Genomic DNA, 22,504 nt, shown 5'->3' with positions numbered 1-22,504 from the left:
AATCTAATGTGAAGATAAATGTCAGGTCTCTACATCTACATAGAATGAAATCCTTTGTGACTGAACAATGTGCCAGCCCCAAACAGGAAAAGCCAGATTAAATTTAAAAACCCAGCTTAAAGACATGAGAAGGCTGCTGCTACAACAATGAGTTGACTGGCTAAGATTCTGAAAAAGGGCGATTTGAAGATCTGTAGTCATTTTTTGCCCTGAGTTTTAAAGATTCCAGACCTGGGCAAGGGGCTGGGAAGTCAGGCTCTGATTACAAAGAGGGCTTCTGCTGGAGGACAGAGAATTCATTTAAGCTTTTGGTAGTTGTGAAGGGCAGAAGTGACAAAACTGGAGATTTGAGACTTGTTTCTACCTCAAATCATTTGATAAATCCCAAACCTGTACAGGGCTTGAAATTAAAAAGTTAAGGCTCTAAAACCTCTGAAAACCATAATGGAGTCTTCCACAGTCTCACAATGTGAAGAGATAAATACTAGAATATGTGATTTACCAAGAGTAGGGTCCACTGAATACTCGGCTCTGTTTCGGAAACCTCACTAAAAGCACAGAGCTGAACCACAAGTAGATCAAGACTTATCAAAACTTCCACCTAGCCTCCATGGAAGATAGTAAAGCATTTTAGATAATGATAGAAATTAATTGATAGGAAACATTTTATGAAGTAGGAGACAAAAGGGCCAATTGATTAAGTGATAACCTTAAGCAAGCAAGAAAAGATGAGAACTAGTATAGAAATAGGTTATCCTGAAACAGGGGTAGGTACTAAGAAATAAAAGGCAGAGTATATGGGAACAAGTGCAGGTAGGCTGGTGGATGAAATGGTGGAGACAAGCAGAAGTTCCTTTTTATATTGGAAAGGTGAGGTTGGATATCTGAGGAGAAAGAAAGGAGATAAAAAAGTCCTTTACAGTGGAGAGTGAATGGACCAACAAAAGGCAAGAAAAATACGAGGCAACACCAAGGGCCTACTTAAAGACAAAGGTTATGAATTTAAGGATTAAGGCAAATCTGTGTGACATTCTCCTGCCATATAAAACTATGACAGTGTAGAACAGGGAGAAAGTTAAATTTTTTAAGGCTTAGGCTTTGTTTGGTGAGGACAATGAACCAAAGGAACTGGGGTTATCTTATAAGCAAATTGGTGATAATTAGGTGAGCTGTGGAATCTAAGCTAGATGAACTGGGAAGTGGGAACATGAGAGGCTTGAAGGACAGGAGAATAAGTGGTCAAGTCAACAGAAACAGGTGCCAGTGGAGCTGAAAATTTGCTAGAGTCAGGGTTGTAGAGTAAGGGAGCTGGACAGGTAGTAAGTGGTGGTCAGTATGACAGAAATAGAGCAGAATACATGATGAAGAGAGGAGACAAATCCAAGAAGATGAGAGGCCAGAACAGCGAAAGGATCATCTGCAAAGACATTTAAATCACCAAGAATTAAGACAGGAGTGGGCTGAAGAAAAGACATTGAAATAGATCCTAAGACATTCAAGAAATGAGGGAAGCAACACAGGCATGTGTAAATTACTACAACAGGAGTGCCTACTGGGTGGTACAATCTGATGCATGAGTTTCAAAGCTAGAGGTGTTTAGAGATGAAAAAGGAACAGTGAACACTAATGGGGAACAAGCCTCCAAGCACACTGGTATAACTGCTGTGGGAGGGAATACAATCACTACTGGAGAGGACTGCAGTAGAAGCAGTATCCTCAGGGAGGTAATCAGGTTTCGTTAGAGCAGGAAGGTATAAGTCATGTTCAGAAAAGAATACACTAATAATTTGATTCATTTATCAATGTTTACTAAAAGGCACTGAATTAGGCACTGGGAATAAAACAGTAATAAAGACATAATCTCAGCCCTCACAAAACTGCGACTCAAGTAAGAAGTCTCATATAAAAGTGATTACATTAAAGAATGTAACTAAATTCTTTTTTTTTTTGGAATATAACTAAAATTTTGTGGCAATCTTATTAAGAAACGTGGATGCATGTACTCGGAGAATGGTGGAACAAAATTTGTGACTATTTTAACATCTCTAATCATCATGGTACTAATTATGTGCTAAAAAATAATTTGAATTAAGAATATGTGGGGAAATGTTGCTTTTTAATGGTAAAGAGGGAGGGGAAAATGCTTTTACAGATATATGCAGTTACCTGAGACAAAGCAGCATCCCGTTCTTCTATCACTGCATTCATTTCTTCTGCTGTTATTCTCTTTTTACATTCCTTGGTCTTGTAGATTCTATCCACAATTACAGCTCCATTCTTCTGAATAGCTATCCCTGTGTCTGCATTGTTTATTCTGTTCAGTAATTCCTGTAATGTCTACCAACACCATTATATGTTAGTCAGACATGAAGTTTTAATATATTTTATTTAATATAGGGTTTTAATTAATAGGCACATGTGAATTGTAAATTGACTGAGTGAAGTTATTGAATTTTCATATTGCAGCAAAGATGTACATTATTAGTGTGTCAATTCTTCTTTTTCCCACATCTTAGTTCTTGAAACCCACTCAATTGAACTTAAGCCTCTAAGATATAAGACTGACATCAAGAAATCTCCTCAGAGAATGGCTTACCATGTCATTTTCTTCAGGGTTAATATTTTCTAGCCTAGAAAAAAGGGACACAGAAAGCCTGATCAGTAGCATTTCCTTAGTGCAGCAAAATGAGTTCGCTTTTTAAATCTTTAGAACCTCAAGTAATTTCATTCGACTAGTCTTTAGAGTCAACCATGACACTGAACATATTAAAGTGCCACCTGCTCGACTCCATCTTTCAATAATGCTCCATATCTTCTGCGCTGACTTCAGACTGTTAAGTTATTAATGTTTACTGCTATATATGACTACAAGGATCAATTGTTCATATGTGCTTAGATGAGGAAAGTTCCCTAGTGATAGAAGCACTACTTCTCATCATTATATTTATTCCTGGACTTTCAATTCTTACCAAAAATTGTATTTCCTCTGTTTTTTGGACTTCCTCACAAATAAAGCAAGGCAAGTATTTTTATTGCAAAGTTTAACTATGTTCCCAAAAAAGCAAAGACAAATAATTGCCACTAAATTTGACCTGAAAATCTCTTGTGCTACCTATTTATTGAAACAAATATATAGAAAGGCTGACCAAAACTGGACCACAGTTTTAGATGACTAATGTTATTTTCTCTTTTTCATTACATATATAGAATTACTGAATTTAAAGACTAAGAAAGTAAATTGGTTCCTCTCATAAATGTGTTTTGTATTAGAAGAGTCACAGTGCTTCCTGAAATGTTTTTTGATGTTAATAAACTGAACAAATGCAGGAAAGGCAAAGGAAGAGCTCTAAATGACATGTTTTAGCAAATGTCTATAATATAATTTAGGCAACCATTAAATTGGGTAAATTAACGAAAATTGGTAATAAGTATTAGTAAAATGATGTAGATTTTAGAAATGGCTCAATTATTTTAAAATTGTATTAAAAAGTTTAGATATAGAAGTTCCTGTTTTCTCATATCCTCCCTCCCCTATTTCTGGGCTCCTATGATTTAACATTTACCACCAAAGAAAAGCATACTTGGAAAAGATAATACAGAAACTTAACAAATTTATTACAAAACTGTCCCAAACTTCAGAGTTCAATGAAACTGCTACATTCATGGAGAGATATTTAGAACATTGTATTTTTTACAGGAAAAAAATAAACATATATCAAAAAACTATTTCTACACACATTTAAATAGTATAATTCAAAAGGATGGTATGGTATAGTAATTTTGAATTATATATAGTTAATGGGTCTCAAAGTAGTAATGTCCACTTGGATTCACATTTCAGTAAAGACAAACACTTTCACCTTTTATTTTTTTTCTCCCAAAATAACTCAACAGTTTTCAAATATCCTGCTTCATAAAAGCTGGTTCTACATAAACTCTGAAGACAATAATTTCTTTTTTACTCAATTAAAGAACACAGTAAAAAGTGTAAGGTAACAAAATTCTTACACTTTTTTATGATCATGTTAAAGTATCAGAAAGGCATTTAACCATCAGTTATTGGTTGGCTAAGTATCATTTTTAAGGAAACCATATGTAGTGAGAAATATTTACCTTAATATTGTTTTTTTAGATGAAATCAGGCTAAGTGCTATTGATAACAGTTTTCAAAGAAGATTCAACTTAAATCCTTATAAATTTCCTAATTAATTTATTAAACTCAATAATTTCAAATGTGAAAAGATACGTGAAAATTAAACATTTATATTACTAGATTACTGGAAGCTCTTGCAAAAAAACAAAATTTAGATCCCAAGGTTATAAATACCCTTCTTTTGTTCCAAAGAACTACATATGATTAGGAAGAAAACAACAGTGTAGGCAGGTTACCTAACTTGTATGTTCAAAATAATTAACACAACAAAGTGTATGGAATGTCTATGTGATACCTGTAAGCTTTTTTTTCAGGCACTGAAAATTATTACTTTAAAGAGAGACAAATGAAGAGTCTGAATGTTTTAAATTAACATCTTTCTAGAGGATACGGTTAAGATAGTTGTATTTAGTCGAATATTAAATTTCCTTGTTAATTAAAATTTTTAAAAAATAAAATTTTCTGATCAAAGGCTATCCCAAGTCCTTTCCACATTAATTTAGCATTACAACTATAAGTAATGTGTGTGACTGCCCTTAGAAGTACATAATGTATAGTAATTTATCATTTTGCTGATGAGCGAATCTGAATCATGTTTTGGTTTAAGTGCGCCAGGTCTGACACGCAGGGCATGAGGCGTAGTCAACCACTTAGCATTTATTTGATCTCAATTTTGCTTTACTATTATCCTTTAATTATCCTCAATTTTGCTCTATGATTATCCTTTGTAAGTACAGTGATAAACAGTCACTAAAGAGACCACTAAGAGAGAAAACTAAAACTTTAACAAAAATGAGCAAAATTTGTGATTTGAAAAATTACATACAGACAAGTAACTTTCAATATAAACATGAGGCTGGAAAGTGAAAAGGCTAATATTTATATTTCTCTGTTTGTATTTCTTTAAAAGTTTCAGGAAGTACTTGTCACAGATATCAAAGATTAACTACATCAAAATTTAATCTCAACTAGATTACTTACAGCAGAGATCTGCAAACTTTCTGTAAAGAGTCATATGATATTTTAGACTTTGCTGCATGTTCTGTGCTGCAGCTACTAAATGCTACCTATGTAGACAAAGCATCCAAAGATAATATGTAAATGAACAGGTGTAGCTGTGCTCCAATAAAACTTTATTTACAAAACCAACTGAAAGGATGGATGTGCACCATAGGTCCTTACTTTGCTCATCCCTGATGTAGAGCACTGAAAAATGAGACCAGACCTTTGATGTTAAAACTGTAAGTGCCAACTATGACATATTTTTCTCAGCTGGATCATTCAATATCCATTTGAAAACTAACCACCAAAAAGAATGGATTTCAGAAAATAAAATTCAGTCTCATATCACTTACTGTATTACTTAAGAAAACATAAATATTAGACTACCTTTTAGAAAACTACTAAAATTACCTTTTAGAAAAAAGAAGACCATTTGAAACAGGTAAACAAGGCTTTCTATTTTCTATATAAAATTACTTGTCAGAGGTTTAAGGTTTACTAGCAGTATATATAACATAAAGCTTTACTGGTTTAATAAAGACTTAAAGTAATAGTTGATTTTATATAAAATACAGCTAACAAACTATAAATTATTTATCATTAACAGGAGATTTACAATTATACAAAAGAATCTCAACCTTTTGGAAACTAAATTATGCTTACAACAGTCTAACTAGACATAGTCATGATAATTAGTAAGAATTTTGCTGAAGTAAATGTCCATGGGCTCAAGTTTCAATTGATTTCCTATACAGTGCATATTCTGACTGACACCCTTGCACTCTAAGTAAAAAGACCCCTACATGAAATGTCACATTTCTTGATTTATCCCTAGATCAGTCAATATCATGTCTTCTGAACCTATAGTCATTCACCTTGTTCAGTGGGAAGCAGCTAAACTTTAACCTCAAATGATAAAAAGAACTAGTGATCAGCTAATCAAAAACCTCGGAATTTGTTTTTATTCTCTCTCATTTTTACACAGGGCCACCTTAATATGTTAAAAAAAAAATACCCTGAAGAGACTGAACACAATATCATGATCTCAAAAGTTGGAATATACATACACAAACATGTCTATATTAGTATGTAAATTTTAGCCATTTTAACTTGAATCCTTTTTACTTTTTTCCTAGTTTTGGATAAAAGTGAAAAAGAAAAAAACACTGAAGATTCAGGGCAGGGGAAAGCAGAAGTGGCAGAATATAAGCCAAGACAGACATCACAGAAAGATAGAAGTAGATCAAAACTGGCAAAGATGAAAGAGAAAAGACAAGGAATTTGAAGACTACAGGAAGCAAGAAATAAGGAGTTAAAACAAAAAGAGATGTGAAATAATGTATATTATTTCAACCTATAACTCACTGCCTCCAAATATGCCTTTCAGTCAAGCAAAGCTCAATTATAAATTGATTCTACCTTAATAAGGATTCCATCTAAAATGCACTATTGAGGGGTGCCTGGGTGGCTCAATCAGTTGAGCATCTGTCCTCAGCTCAGGTCATGATCTCACAGCTCATGAGTTCACCCTGCATCAGGCTCTGTGCTGACAGCTCAGAGCCTGGAGCCTGCTTCTGGGTCCCCCTATCTCTCTGCCCCTTTCTGTCTCTTACTCTCTCCCTCCTCTCTCAAAAATAAATAAACATTAAAAAATAAAATAAAATAAATAAAAGGCACGTTTTAAAGTTCAGAACTACAGCCCTCAATTGAGTAGAAAGGAACATCCACAGTGACACTTAAAACTATGCTGACATATATTCTTTTGTTGTTGTACTTCCTTCTTATGTATGATTTTTCTTGGACTATGATACTGTAGGAGCTGACTACAAACTGTGCCTAAGAACCAACAATTATTCATACCAATTAATATTTTAAGTATTTATGAAGTTATTTATTTAATGTCTATCTTCTCAACTAAACTAGAACCATAATGCTGTGTTCTGAGCAACCTGACACATAGTACATATTCAATAAATATTTACTGAATGGACTAAATAATTAAAAGAAAAGGCTTGGGATTGAGTGTTTTCCTTTTTGCCTTCTAATACAAATGCTACAATGAATAAAGTGAAAAAGGCTCTGCCTCAAGGAATCCTAATTTCAATGTATTATAATAAAAATATATATACAAATTAAAGTAGACAATGAAAGGTAAAAAAAAAAAAAAAGGGAAGAAAAATAGGCTCAATTGAGATCCATAAATTAAAGAGAGAAAATGAACAAAACTAAGAGACCAAATTAACAGAGGCTCGGAGGAAGAAGTTTTGATTTGGATATGTGGGCAGATGTTTGTGCCACTGGTCAGGGCAGGGGATTAAGGGAGAATAAGGTTTTAAAAATGAATAAAATTCCATTTGAGATATGCTAAGTTTGAGTTGCCTGTGTAAATCTGAGAGAGACAAGTCCTACAATGTGTAACTGACTTTGACTCTTTGGGCAAGTCATCAACCAGTCAGAATTTTTTCACCTATAAAGCACAAACATCACCTACCTTGAGGAATTGTGACATTGTATATAAAAAACTGATTTGTTACCTTTGGGGTATGATTTTCATTTTTGAAAAAAAACAAAATCTATTTAGAAATTTAGAAATTTCATCAATAAAATTGGTAATTAACCTACATAAGATCTACAGTTACGAATTACAAGTAAATACAGCACTGTGCAGCAGTTGATAAGCTGAATGAAATAGTACTTGCAAATCCCCAAAGAGTTCTGAAGTTATTATAAGAGTATTACTGAAATAAGAAAGGTATCTACTTTGAAAAGTTGTGTGTAAAAACATTTGGTCCTGCAAGTGTTTTTATAGATATAAACAAACTGATTTTAAAAGGCAAATGGAAAAACAAAGGTACTAGAATAGCCAACAAACAATTCTGTAATAAAAGAGCAAAATTAGAAGGTTAATATTATCTGATTTCAGACACTATAAAGATTCAATAATAAAGACTATGTGGTATTGGCAAAGGGATAGATTGCTTAAATCAATGGAAGAGAAAATAAAGTCCAGAAATTAACCCACACTAATAGAGTAAACTGAGTTTTTGACAAAGTGCCAAGAAAATTTCAGAGAAATGACGGCATTTTCAACAAATGGTGCTGGAAAAATGAATGTCCATACACCAAAAAAAAAAAACAACCCAAAAACAACAACAAAAAAAACTAAACACCTCCACAAGTACCACATCTCTCACACAAAAATTAACTTAAAATAAATCACAGATCTAAATGTAAAACATGAAATTTATAGCTTCTAGAAGAAAACAAAGGATCTCAAAAAAGCTGTGTGACCTTATATAGGGCAATGAGTTTTATGTTCAATACCAAAAGTACAATCCATGAAAGGAAAAAAAAAATCAATAAATTGAATTTCATCACAATTTAAAAATTATGTTTTGCTAAATACAACATTAAGATAACAAAGAAACATTCACTGCTGATGGGAATGCAAAATGGTATAGCACAGCCACCCTGGAAGAGAGCTTGGAAGTTTCGTCTAAAGTTAACAAAGATTTAACATCTGCTCCAGCAATTACATTACTAGGTTTGACCAACTAGTTTGAAAGCATATGTCCACACAAAACCTGTATGCAAATGCTAATAGCAATGTAATTCAAAATTGCCAGTAATTAGAAAAAAAAATCACCAGGATGTAAGAGGATCCTAGCATAGGATGCAGACTATGAAAAAAAAGCCTGACTATATTACATAACCTCACCTAAGGGTGTAGAGGGGAAAAAAGAAGAGCCAACCCAAGTAACTTGGTACTTTGACTGAAACCTGTCAGATTAAAGGCTAAAGGAACTATACATAAACAGTGCCCTCTGGTAGGTAAGGTTGTTTCTCATAGGGGTATGGGTTAATGATACTGAAAGAGTTACAACATATATAGGGGTAGAACAAATAAGGAAATGGAGAGTGGAGGATGGAAACCAGGTTTCCTATTGTTGGAGAGGAAATTATATATAAGAAAAAGGAGAAAGCCAGAGTGAACTATGTGGTACTGGATTAGAATAAGAGAAGTCAGTATGAATTCAGATTTAGCTTAATAAAGATACAGATGGATACATAAATAATTTCAGATATGTGTATATATATCAGTTAGTATACATGCATATATATCCTAGCTCTTTCTGTTTACTGGGCCTAGAAGTAGTCAGACCCAATAACAATGAGCACACCCAGCATCCAGATCTTGGTTTCTAATACCATTTTCCAATAAAAGGAATAAGGCCCCTTGGAAGAATGGCTAATTCTAGGGATGGGGCACATCCCTATACATCTCTAGAAGACATAACCGAGAGGCATCTTGAGGTGCCAGAGATTAGGAAAAGTGTTTAAAAATCAAAAGGATGAGGACATGTCAAAGGGATATAGAGGCCAACTGGAAGAGTTGCCAATGGCCAAGCTGGAATACTTTAAACAACACAGTATTAGATTATAACCCAAAGTATTAAAGAAGTATCAATGAGTCTATACTAACATAAACAAACAAATAAATAGATGAGGGGGAAGAGATAAATCTCCTGTACTGAAAAATTACAAATAATTTATGTAGATAGTATCCCTAAAGAAAGTAGAGCTCAATTAACCTCTCAGCCCACATCTCTTATAACCACCTGAGTATGGGCCACACTTCAGTAATCTGCTTCAAAGAATATGAAAGAAGAATGTTGGTAAGTAACTTTACAGTGGAGAAACATGGCAAACACTACCTACACTAGGTGATCAAGATTAACATAACTGGTGTTAAGTCATGTTGATAGCATAATTTTGAAATAATATAATGAGAATGGCACTTCAGTCTTGTACTCTTTGTCCCCCCAAAAGACAATACTTTAGTCTAATCATGAGAAAAAATTCAAAAAACCCAAACTGAGTAACATTCTGTAAAATGCCTGAACAATAGTCCTGAAAACTGTCAAATCATTAAAAACAAAACAAGGGAAGTCTGAGGAAATGTGATTAGAGTAGGCAAAGGAGTCATACCAACTAAATGTATATGGGATCTTGGATGGGAACTTGGAACATAAAAAGGACATGAGAAAAATTAGTAAAATCTAAATAAAGTGTGGAGTTTAGTTAGTAATTATGTAACAATGTTGCTTTCTCCCCTGTGACATATGTACCATAATAATGTAAGCTGTTAACAATAAAGGAAACTGGATGATGGTTAATGGAAACTCCCTGTACTATCTTTGCAACTTTTCTATAAATCTAAAAAGTATTCTAGAGGCACCTGGGTGGCTCAGTTGGTTAAGCATCCAACTTCAGCTCAGGTCACGATCAAATGGTTTTGGAGTTCAAGCCCCATATCAGCCTCTGTGCTGACAGCTCCGAGCCTGGAGCCTGCTTCGGATTCTATCTCCCTCTCTCAGCCCCTCTCCCACTTGCACACTGTCTTTCTGTGTCTCTCAAAAATAAATAAACATTGAGAAAAAATTTTTAAAAAAGTACTCTAAAATAAGAGGTCTGTTGGGATAAGATAAAAAAGAAGATCAGTAAAGTTAGTGTAGTAAAATCTAAACAGACATCTGTTTATCCCATCATATAACCACATGAACAGAAAAAAAAATTAATCAAACAGTAAAGAAAGTAGGACATCACATAGTAATTTTTTAAGATTTTATTTTAAAGTTTATTTATTTTTAGAGACAGAAAGAGAGAGAATCCCAAGCAGGCTCCATGCTGTCAGTGCAGAGCCCATCGTGTGGCTCAATCTCATGAACCATGAGATCATGACCTGAGCTGAAATCAAGAGCCAGATGCTTAACAGACAGAACCACCCAGGGACTATCACAAAGTAATTTTTTAAAGCAGGGTAGAGAAATGATGATTTTGGTCAAGTTCACCTAACTTTTCCTTTTACACATAAAAACAGGTATGGAGAAAAGGAGTGAGCTCACCAAATCCTGAGACTTCCACTAATACACAACTTGGAAATAACCTAAGAGACCAATGAGTTGATTAGACAGCCCAGAGAAAAGTAAAATCCTTCCTGAATAGAAGCCTGTGTTACTGAAGAATCTTTACAAAGGAAGCAAGAAGCACAAGGGCTGCCACTTTCTACTACACTGGTAGAACAAATAAAAGCTTCAAAGTAATACTCCATGGAATCAGGATTTACACAAAACCAGGCAGAATGAACCCTTGGTATACTGCAACACACCAAACAAAATCCCATAAGCAGAGGACAGAACCTCCAATAAAAGGGTATACATCCCCAGGGAGATCTTCCCAATCTCTATTCCGCCTACCACGTTGCCAGAGGGCTATATAGACAGGTGGCCAAAAAGCAGTACCTTGCCAAGAAACTGTAGCTCTAAGAAGAAGACAAATAGATTTCAAACAATGTGAAATGTTTATGAAGGAAAATTCACTTGCACTATATCAGAACAAAGAAAAGTTCTTGACAATTTATACATGAGCAAGATGAAGAGAAATGACATGGCAATTATAAATATACACTACAAATCCATAAGAAAAAAAGGATCATAACAGGCACCAGGGTAACTCAGGTGGCTTAGTGTCTAACTCTTGATCTCTGCTCATGTCATGATCTCACGGTTCATGAGATCGACCTCTACACAGAGAGTGTGGAGCCTGCTTGGGATTCTTTCCCTCCCTCTCTCTCTCTCTGCCCCACCCCCAATCATACTCTCTCTCAAAACGAATAAATGAAATTTTAAAAGATCATAATATAAAAAATAACATAAACCAAGAGAAAGAAAATCTTCCTGCCAATGGTTGGTATTTTATTATTTATTTACTTATTTTTAAATGTTTATTTTGATAGGTGGGGAGGGGCAGAGGGAGAGGGAGACAAAAATCTCAAGCAGGCTCCAGGCTCAGCAGGGTCTGACGTAAGGCTTGATCCCATGACCATGAGATCAAGACCTGAGCCAAAATCAAGAGTGGGATGCTTAACCAAAAGAGCCACCAGGAACCTCCAATGGTTGGTATTTTAAAAGAATATAAGAACATGAATTCGATAAAATAAAGTTCATGGAGAAAATGCCAAAACATAAAGTGAATGAAAAGGGAAGTTGAAAACTTAAGGAAACGTACTGAGAACCATAACCAAACAAACAAATAAGTAAAAATTTAATAAATGAACTATAAAACACAGGGATAGGAATAGTGACAATTGGAACTACTAATATAAAGAAAAATTGTGAGATTATCACAGTGAATACAGAGAAAAAAAGAGGGATACAAATAATTATTGAACAGATAATACATAAAGACAAAAATGCCCCATTACAAGAATAACTATAGTCTCTAAAACAACCTAACAAATAGAATACAAAATTCACAAATCTAAAATTTCCATGAACTAAAAGATGAAACAAATAGTTCCTAGAGAGGCATGCTGTGGGTCTCCAAAATGTTATTAAAGAACAATCAACACAAACATCATGATTAAGTTCTACTTCAAGAGCAAAGAATCCTTTAGGTATCCAGGCAGGAAAAAACAACAAACAAAACAAAAACACAAGCCAAAAATAAGTGAGGAAAAAACACCTGTGACCTGACTTCTTTTTAGACAAACTAGTGTCACAAGATGGACTTTTGTACATTGCATAGAGTAAAAAAAAAAAAAAAATTAACCCAATAATTTTATTCAGAACCAATTTGAATATAAGGGTAACACAAAGCCAGTCTGAAGCATACTGAATCTAAGAATAAAGTACTTATTAGCCCTTCCTCAAAAAACTGACAGTGAAATTCAGTTACCAAGGGATCCCCCAAAATAAAGAAATCAGGTGTAAAAACATCATGTATCACAAAAGTTGTAGTAATGATTATTCAATACTTTTAAATATAAAATCAAAATTAAATAAAAGGAAATTTGGCTACCGAATCTAATGCAGCTTTCATAAATATTTTAAAACTAGAATTTATAAAGACAAAGTAAAAAAGAGTTTAAAACTTATTTCATAGCTGAAAGTCAAAGGATATTGTTTAATCACTGCATGTTTCAAAAAAGTGAAAAGAAGAATTGATGCTTCCAATACCTTAATGTTTTTCAGTCTCTTTTCTTACATTCCGAAGGATCTTTGGGGAATTAATATATCTTATTATAAGAAAACTTTGGGGCACCTGGGTGGCTCAGTTGGTTAAGCAACTGACTTCGGCTCAGGTCATAATCTCTCAGTTCATAAGTTCAAGCCCCATATCAGGCTCTGTGCTGACAGCTTGGAGCTTGGAGCCTGGAGCCTGTTTCAGATTCTGTGTCTCCCTCTCTCTCTGCCTCTCTCCCGCTCAGGCTCTGTCTGTCTCTCTCTCTCAAAAATAAATAAACGTTTTAAAAAAAAATAAAAAAAAAGAAAACTTTGCATGAAGTTCAAAATTTTCTTTAGTTTCACTTCAATTGATTATTACTCCTAAATTCAAGTAACACATAGCACGAGCTATGAGTCAGGTACTTTTCAATATTTACTAAATCATTTAGTTCTTATAAGAACTTATACAAAATAGGCAATATTTACCCATTTGTTGACAAAAAAACTGAGTCCAGAGACTCTGAGTAGTTTGTCCACTGCTGTACAGCTAGGAAGTAAAAAAGCCATGATTCAAACACAAATGCCTGGATCTGGAATCTGTGCTGTTAACCTCTACATTATATTGCCTCTCAAATAAAATAGTAATGTAAAGAATGATTTGATTTTTATCAAATTAATACTACGTATACATCCATTTAACTACCAACCACTCATTCTTGTAGATGATAGTGTTTAACTATGTAAGTAAAGAGAAATGTTTGGGATGATGTTTCTCTATTAATAAAAATAGTTATCTGGGAGTAGGCAGTGGGGAATTCAGATGATTTTTTTTTTTTTGGTTTCTTTATGTCTATTATTCAATGAGTTTAATGTCTTTTGAGGAGTGTCTATCAGTCTTAAAAAAAAAAATGAAGCGATTAATCTGAACAAAAAACAAACCACATTACCTAATCACAACTTGAACACTGTCATGTTAATTATTTAATGACTTTTTGTCTCCCTAATGAACAATGTTTTAATTAGTACTTTACTGTAATCCTCCACGGAGTCTAGCACAGTGTTGGGCAGAGCAAACACTCAATAAGTATATTGATGGATCATCATAAAATATTACATTACTACATTGTACCTATCTTACAAGTAACATATTTCTAGATACTCTAGGGCCTTTACCTACTTCTGACTCTTTAAAGTAGCATCATTTATATTATCAGGGAGCTTGAAGAAAAACAGAATCTTAAGTTCCACTCCAGACTTACTGAATGAGAATGAGCATTTTAACAAGATTTCCCAAGTGACTGAAGTCACATTAAAATTGGAGAATTACTTATTTCTAGAACATTGTTTATCTAAGTGTGGTCCATTATTTACCTATGTCAGAGTCACCTGGTGCTTGTTAAAAGTGTAGATTCTCAGGAGCACCTGGGTGGCTCAATGGGTTAAGCATCCAACTCTTGATTTCAGCTCAGGTCATGATCTCACATCAAGATTTATGAGTTTGAGCCCTGCAAAAGGGCTCTTTCCTGACAAGGCGGAGCCTGCTTGGGCTTCTCTGTCTCTCTCTCTCTCCCTCTTTCTGTCTCTCTCTCTCTCTCTCATAAAAATAAATAAATAAATACTGGAAAAAAGTGTAAATTCTCAGGCTCCACCTTATTTCAGGTGTCATTAAAGTTTATGACACACCTAATAAAGTCAAAAGTAGTCAAGAATAGGAATGAGCATATTAAGCAGAGAGCAGTGAAAAAACCCACACATTTGAAATAAATCAAGAAAGCGATAATAAGAGAGGGAAGAGGCATCACAAATGAAGATCCAGTAAGGGGGCGCCTGGGTGGCGCAGTCGGTTAAGCGTCCGACTTCAGCCAGGTCACGATCTCACGGTCCGTGAGTTCGAGCCCCGCGTCGGGCTCTGGGCTGATGGCTCAGAGCCTGGAGCCTGTTTCCGATTCTGTGTCTCCCTCTCTCTCTGCCCCTCCCCCGTTCATGCTCTGTCTCTCTCTGTCCCAAAAATAAATAAACGTGGAAAAAAAAAAAAAAAGAAGATCCAGTAAGGATATCAACAATAGACTATGAAAGTAAAGAAAGTAATTGTACAGAGTACATTCTTCTTCTCTCTTTTTTTTTGGTGACTATTATTCCTGACATGCAAACTACTACACAGCATGTCAAAAGTTTCAGAAAGACTGTGGGGATATGGAATTTACTAGTGTACCATATAAGAATCAGTAACTTTCTGAATATGTACTACCACAAAATGCATGCATTTTATAAATGCTCCAAAAGTCACAAATAGTTTCAAATGTATACATACACTTTTAGAGACATTTCCATATGCTTCACTCGTGCAATTGCTTCATCTCTCTCCTCATTGGCTAACTGCAGTCGAGACATAATAGCTTCATCACGTTCCCTCTGTGCAAAATACACTTCTTCAACCAGAGCTACCAAAATATATAATCCATAATTAATTAGAGAAAATAAAAAATGCCACTTTTAGCAAAAGTAAAAAGCAAAATTAATTTTATTTTACTAATTAAGTCAATTAATCACTTGAAAAACCACTATTTTTAAAAGCTACTGTAAAATTGAGATATATTTCCTACCTGTAGAAACAAGAGGTCAAACAATAACAAATACTGGGAGCTTGTGAAATAAAGGTAACTCACATGTATACTGCAGACAGGTGTACATATTTCTACAGCCATCTGAAGAGCAATTTGGCAATATTTATTACAGTTTAAGATTTGCCTAGCCTATAACCTGGAACTCTTCTCTTTGGTATGCAGCCTAGAGAAATTCTTGCACATGAGCACAAGAAAACATGTATTAAAATGCTTATTGTAGCATTATGTTATACCAAAAACTTAGAAATAACCCAAATGTCCAATAACAGGAGCAGGGATAAATAAATTACTAAAATGGAATATGATACAACATTTAAAATCAATTAGCTATGGACATAGAGACACATTTCAAAAATAAAATTGTGGCAAAAATTGCAAGGTGCAAGGCAAAACAACTCTATTATTTATGGACAAACACAATTAGTAAAAATATTAAAACAAGCATGGAAATGATAATCAACAAACTCAGGATAATACTTATCTCAGTAGCACAGTGGAAGAAAAGCAAAGAAAATAGGACCAAGGAAAAGCAAACAGGGGCAGAGCTGTGCTCTTTAGCACTGCATATCTCCAGGGAGCACCATTTATATAGATTATAATACAAATAGCATCATCTAGATTTGTGCAGCACTATATAGGAATCTTTGATGTTACCTGAAATTGTCATTTCTCAAGCATAATTTCTACCTGAAATCTTATTTAACTTTTAAAATATCACTGCAATGTTAGACAAAAAGGGGCTTAAATACCTAGGTCACTAATCAAAATTTTATTTACACTGTCAAATCACAAAATAAACTTAGAAAAGATGTTTGAAATATTCTTTTAGTTCACAAAGCATTTGGTTTTTGCTAACATTTGTCATAGATTAATGCATAATCAAGAGTTATTTTTGTATTATTTAAATTATAAGTGGTAGAAAAGAAACAAACCCTGAGAATAAGTCACCTATACCTTTTCCATAATAGAATATAAAATGGAACATATAATGGCAAAGCTAAAGTCAAAACTATGTCCAAGAAGGTGACCCTATGGGAAGAGAAATACATTCATCCATCCATTCATTCACTCACTCACATTCATTTAATCTTTCATCAAATATTATCAAATTCCTGTGACAGTCATCCATTCAATTTTAAGTAATATGACTATAATGGTCTAAGAGTTATTACCATTCTGGAGATGTATACATTCTATTACAGACAGACAGACAGTAGAGAGAAAAAAGGCCCCAAAATAAATAGATTTAGAGAGAGAAACAGATAGTAGTATAGGCTTTGAAGGAAAATAAGGGTGTGTGAGAGAGAAAAAGAGTGATTTGGCAGATGGGAAAAGAATAAACTAATTTAGAAAGGGTGGCCAGAAAAGAGCCTTTCAAATAAATGACATTTCAGCACATGTAAATAAAGGAAGAGAAGCTATATATGTATATATTTGAAAGCAGACTAAGCAGAAGAAAAAGTAATACAAAGGCCCTGAAAGTACTACAGTAACGGCATCAAGGACAATGTACCCGGAACACAGTGAGAGACAGTGAGAGTTCTGAAAGATCACACTGGGCCTTGTAATCCATTGCAAGGATTTTAAATATCATCTAAACTGTGATGGTAGCCACTGGAGTGTTCTGACCAGGGAAATAAAAGCATCACATTTATGTAGTGGAGTTCTGGTTTCTAGGTGAGAAATAGTCTGGACATGGGCAAGTGTAGACGCAGAGACCAGTTAGGAGACTACAGGAATAGTCGAAGCAAGAATTCACACGAATAACCCATGTAAAAGGTCCATTCCCTGAAAGTTTAAGCTGCCTAGAAGTAAATATATGTGCCATCCTAGAGTTTAGATATTACACTAAAGGATCTCTAGAATGGGAACAATTTGATCATATCTGTGCATGATTTATTGATTAATGAGAGAAAGAGGGCATGGGGTGGGGAAGGGGGGTGGAGAGAGAGAATCCTAAGCAGGCTCCACGCTCAGCATGGAACCTAAGGCAGGGCTGATCCCAAGACCCTGGGACCATGACCTGAGTTCAAATCAAGAGTTGGACATTCAACTGAATGAACCATCCAGGGCTCCAGATCTGTACTTTAGAAGGAAACTCCTACTAATAAGCATACAAAGGAAGATGCAGGGGTCAGTGGAAAGTTGCAGTTTGGATCGCATGTGTCCCCTGACCCAATCTTACATTATGTGTAACAGTCCAGATAGGAAATAATGAAATCCTGAACTACGGCGTTCTTAATAAAATTAAAAAGAAAATGGATTCAATTCATTAACAAAAAGGGTAAAATAATAGAACCAAAGAATTAAAGCATGTACTGAATAAATTTTAGAGAACAGAAAAATAGAACAGGGGACCTCACTAAAGCCATCTCTCAATCTATCAGTAGTATGATCTTAAAACCTTATGATAAACAGGTTACTCTTCTCACTACTGCTACACAGGTTTCAAAGCAAAGAAGTTCTCAGCCTGGCATTCAAGGAAAACCAGAGTATAATTCTGGCTTATCTTCCCAGCCTCACCTACCACCATTTCCCTCTAGGACAATATTATATAAAATACAGGTTGTGAAACATGTTTTTAAGTTATGTATCATTTTAATGTATATTACAAAAACAGAGCTGGCACATTAGGCCTATAATTTCTCCTAGTGGCATTTAATTTCACGTCTAATTAAATTTTGAATTTCTCTAAGTTACCCAAACACACTGTTGAGCCAGATGCCATAGAAAAGTAACTTTCTGGGGCACCTGGGTGGCTCAGTAGGTTAAGTGTCCGACTTCAGCTCAGGTAATGATCTCTCGGTCTGTGAGTTCGAGCCCCACATCAGGCTCTGTGCTGACAGCTCAGAGTCTGGAGCCTGCTTCGGATCCTATGTCTCCCTCTCTTGCCCCACCTCTGCTCGTGCTCGGTCTCCCTTTGTCTTTCAAAAATTGAATAAATGAAACAAAAATTTAAAAAAAAGAAAAGTAACTTTCTATTATTTCATTTAAAGTTCAAAAACACAAAAGAATGACCTAGTTATTAAACTTAGGCTAATGATTACCTTTTGGAGGGCACCTGGGTGGCTCAGTCGGTTAAGCATCCAACTTGGGCCTGGGTCATGATCTCACGGTCCCTGAATTCGAGCCCCATGTCAGGCTCTGTGCTAACAGCTCAGAGCCTGGAGACTACTTCGGATTCTGTGTCTCCCTCTCTCTGCCCCTCCCCTGCTCACACTCTGTCTTCCTCTCTCTCTCAAAAATAAATGATTACCTTTTGGAGGTAGTACTGAAAGGGAAGATGAGGAACACTTCTGGAATACTGGTAATACTTGATTTCTTGATCTGGGTGCTGGTTATACAGTTTGTTCATACTTTCTGAGATTCATAAAACTGTGGAGTTACTGGTGAGCTTTTATGTTTAGATGTTAAAACTAAATAAGAAAGATTACATTAAAAATAATATATTTATCAGGGTGCCTGGGTGGCTCAGTTGGTCAAGCATCCAAGTCTCTTGATTTCAGCTCAAGTCATGGTCTCACGGTTCATGAGTTCAAGGCCTGTGTCGAGCTCTGCACTGACAGTGTGGGACCTACTTAGGATTCTCTCTCTTCTCCTACCCTGCTCATGCTTTCTCTCTCAAAATAAACAAATAAACTTAAATAATTTTTTTTATTTAAAATAAAATTTTTTTAAATGTTTATTTCTTTTTGACAGAGAGAGAGAGACAGAGCAGGAGTGGGAGAGGGGCAGAGTAGAGGGAGACACAGAATCTGAAGCAGGCTCCAGGCTCCAAGCTGTCAGCACAGAGCCCGACATGGGGCTCGAACTCATGACCGCGAGATCATGACCTGAGCCAAAGTCGGACGCTCAACCAACCGAGCCACCAAGGCACCCCTTAAATAATTTTTTTAAATAATATATTTATCTAGTTAAAAAACTGAACTGATTTAAAGAAAACTATTAAGAGTAGAAAAAAGTTAGCATGTATGATAAAATTTCTGGGAGTATATGTTAAGATTAAATTTTAAGCAACAGACACTTGTGCTTCCACTTAAAACAGCTTTTTAAAGTGGACAATATATGGCGTGACAGCTTTCAAGGCTATAAGGAAAAAAACAAACAAACAGTAACCTGAGGCGGGGGTGGGGGAGAATGAGTTGAGCCCTATGATTGGCCCAGCTTAATACACTGAAACTATTTCCAGAAGATAGTACAGGAAGGGAAGAATCTAGGAGGAGCCCAGCTGACTCCACAATTTGAGAGGCAGAGATAGAGTGTGGGGAAACCAAAGCAGCTGGAATTCACAGGAGAGCCTATTAGAGAAAAAAACAGCTGCAAAGAAAGAAAATTTTGGAGAACTGCAGAAGGTCTTCCTCAGAAAGTCAGTTGAGTACTGGGTGCACATGTGTGAGTAAACCACCCCCTGCAGGGGAAAGAACAACCTGAGAAGATTAGAGGCAATAGTGCCCTAGGCTACATAAAGCCAGAACAGGGCTTGTTGTTCCCACCGGCCAGACTGGAAAACCTCAAGATTCATGAGGTACTGGATAGAGTACTCAGAAGGGTCTTGCTTCAGTAGTGGGGATTAATGAACTACAGACTAAATTCTGCTCTGGTAACATCTAGTCTATCTTTAAAACATGACCCAAAAGGAGAGATGTGCTTCCGGAAAATGTAAGTAATATGTCAGAACAAGGCTCAAAAATATTTTATAAGAATACAAAATAGCTTCCAAAATGGTGAAATTTATCATTACCAAGGCATGCGAACAAGGACCAAAATTAGGACTCATAATGATAAAAAATTAACTAAAACTGACCAATATTTTTGTCAACCAACTGGTACATAACCCCGTTTTATGTGTGTTTAAAGATACCTTGTTCAACATATACGTTGATTTAATAACACTGAATTAATGGTCAACAGCACTGTAACTCTTGCCTGAACAAAACTTATCTAACACACACATATTATCACAGCCTTCTTATATTCAGGGAACACTACACTGTATTTCAGGACTATGCTTAGGGGCTGTTTGAAACAATGAAATCACCAATAAAAGGCACAAAAATGAAGTAAATCTGACACTAAATAAGCTGCAAAAATAACACTTATTTAGAATACAGGAGTTGAAATAAGAAGGTAGAGTGTGGCCTTAAGATGATTATATTGTTTTTCTTTTTTTAGTTTGTTATTTTAGTAATTTTTATTAATTTTTTTAAAGGTAAAACAACCTTTCATTCCACAAGATGAATGTAAAACCTAAAACTATAAACGTTCTGGAAAAAAAACTTCTGTGAGTTTAGGTAGGTAAAGCTTTCTTAACTATAATACCAAAACATAATCTATTCTTAAAAACTGATAAATTGGACTTCAATCTAATTCAATTAAAAATCTCTGCTCTTCAAAAGACACTGATGAGAAAATTAAAAGACAAGTCACAGATGGAAGAAAATAATTGCAAAGCATATATCTGATAAAAGACTTGCATCCAGAAATAATTTTTAAAACTCTCAAACCTCAATAATAAGGAAAAAATCCAATTTAAAAAATGTACAAACGACTTAGAAACTGTGTGAAAGCAGACATACTGATGATAAATAAGAACAAAAAAAGTTGCTGAAGACTTTTATAGTCATTAGAGAAACACAAATTAAAACTATGAGATAACCACCGCATACCTATTACAAAGGCAGAAATGAAAGTATGATTAAAGATACTGGGAAGAGGAGAGAGCAACTGGAATCCTCATTCACTGCTGGTGGGAATGTAGGACAGTGCAATCACAGTTTGTTGGTTTCTTAAAAAGTTAAACATACACCTGCCATAAGACTCAGCTATTCCACTCACAGGTACTAATCCAAGAGAAATTAAAGCCTGTGTCCATACAAAGACTTACACATAATATTCATGGCATCTTTATTTATAATAGCCCCAAACTAGAAACAACACAAATTTCTATCAGCAGATGAACAAACTACATCACAAATTGTGGTAGAACAACTGGATATCCACTTGCATAGAATCAAATGCTGTTAATTGACAGATAAGGTCAATAAATTCTTGTTATGACAAATATCCAGTGAAGAAATGGGCAAAAGACATGAATAGATGCTTCTCCAAAGAAGACATCCAGATGGTAACAGACCCATGAAAAAATGCTCAACATCATTCATCATCAGGGAAATACAAGTCAAAACCACAAAGAGATACCACCTCACACCTGTCAGAATGGCTAACATTAACAACTCAGGCAACAACAGATGTTGGCAAGGATGCGGACGGAGAAAGAGGATCTCTTTTGCACTGCTGGTGGGAATGCAAAGTGGTGCAGCCACTCTGGAAAACAGTATGGAGGTTCCTCAAAAAAATTAAAAATAGAACTATCCTACAACCCAGCAATTGCACTACTAGGTATTTATCCAAGGGATACAGGTGTGCTGTTTTGAAGGGACACATGCACCCCAATGTTTATAGCAGCACTATCAACAATAGCCAAAGTATGGAAAGAGCCCAAATATCCATCAATGGATGAATGGATAAAGAAGATGTGGGGTGTGTGTGTGTGTGTGTGTGTGTGTGTGTATCTTGCCATTTGCAACTACATGGATGGAACTACAGGGTAGTATGCTAAGTGAAATTACTGTCAGAACAAGAAAAATATCATATAACTTCACTCACATGAGGACTTTAAGACACAACAGATAAACACAAGGGAAGGGAAGCAAAAATAA

The 22,504-nt window shown here is 35.2% G+C and overlaps 1 protein-coding gene across 1 annotated transcript in view; it reads right to left on the bottom strand.

The window, feature by feature from the left end:
- MIPOL1 (mirror-image polydactyly 1) overlaps window positions 1-22,504 on the bottom strand; it is a 239,146-nt gene that overhangs the window by 201,731 nt on the left and 14,911 nt on the right. The window contains exons 5-7 of the mRNA XM_047074696.1: window positions 15,473-15,602; window positions 2,597-2,630; window positions 2,167-2,337 (exon numbers count right to left, since the gene is read on the bottom strand). Of these exons, the coding sequence (XP_046930652.1) occupies window positions 2,167-2,337; window positions 2,597-2,630; window positions 15,473-15,602 (335 nt within the window). The remainder of the gene's footprint in view (window positions 1-2,166; window positions 2,338-2,596; window positions 2,631-15,472; window positions 15,603-22,504) is intronic.

The sequence above is a fragment of the Lynx rufus genome, unplaced genomic scaffold, assembly GCF_022079265.1.
Source record: "Lynx rufus isolate CCGP_SWC_20201006 ecotype Redwood Valley unplaced genomic scaffold, mLynRuf1.p SCAF_13, whole genome shotgun sequence".
Taxonomy (NCBI): domain Eukaryota; kingdom Metazoa; phylum Chordata; class Mammalia; order Carnivora; family Felidae; genus Lynx; species Lynx rufus.
The sequence above is the reverse complement of the archived record's forward strand: the minus strand, read 5'-3'. Positions and strand labels throughout refer to the sequence as shown.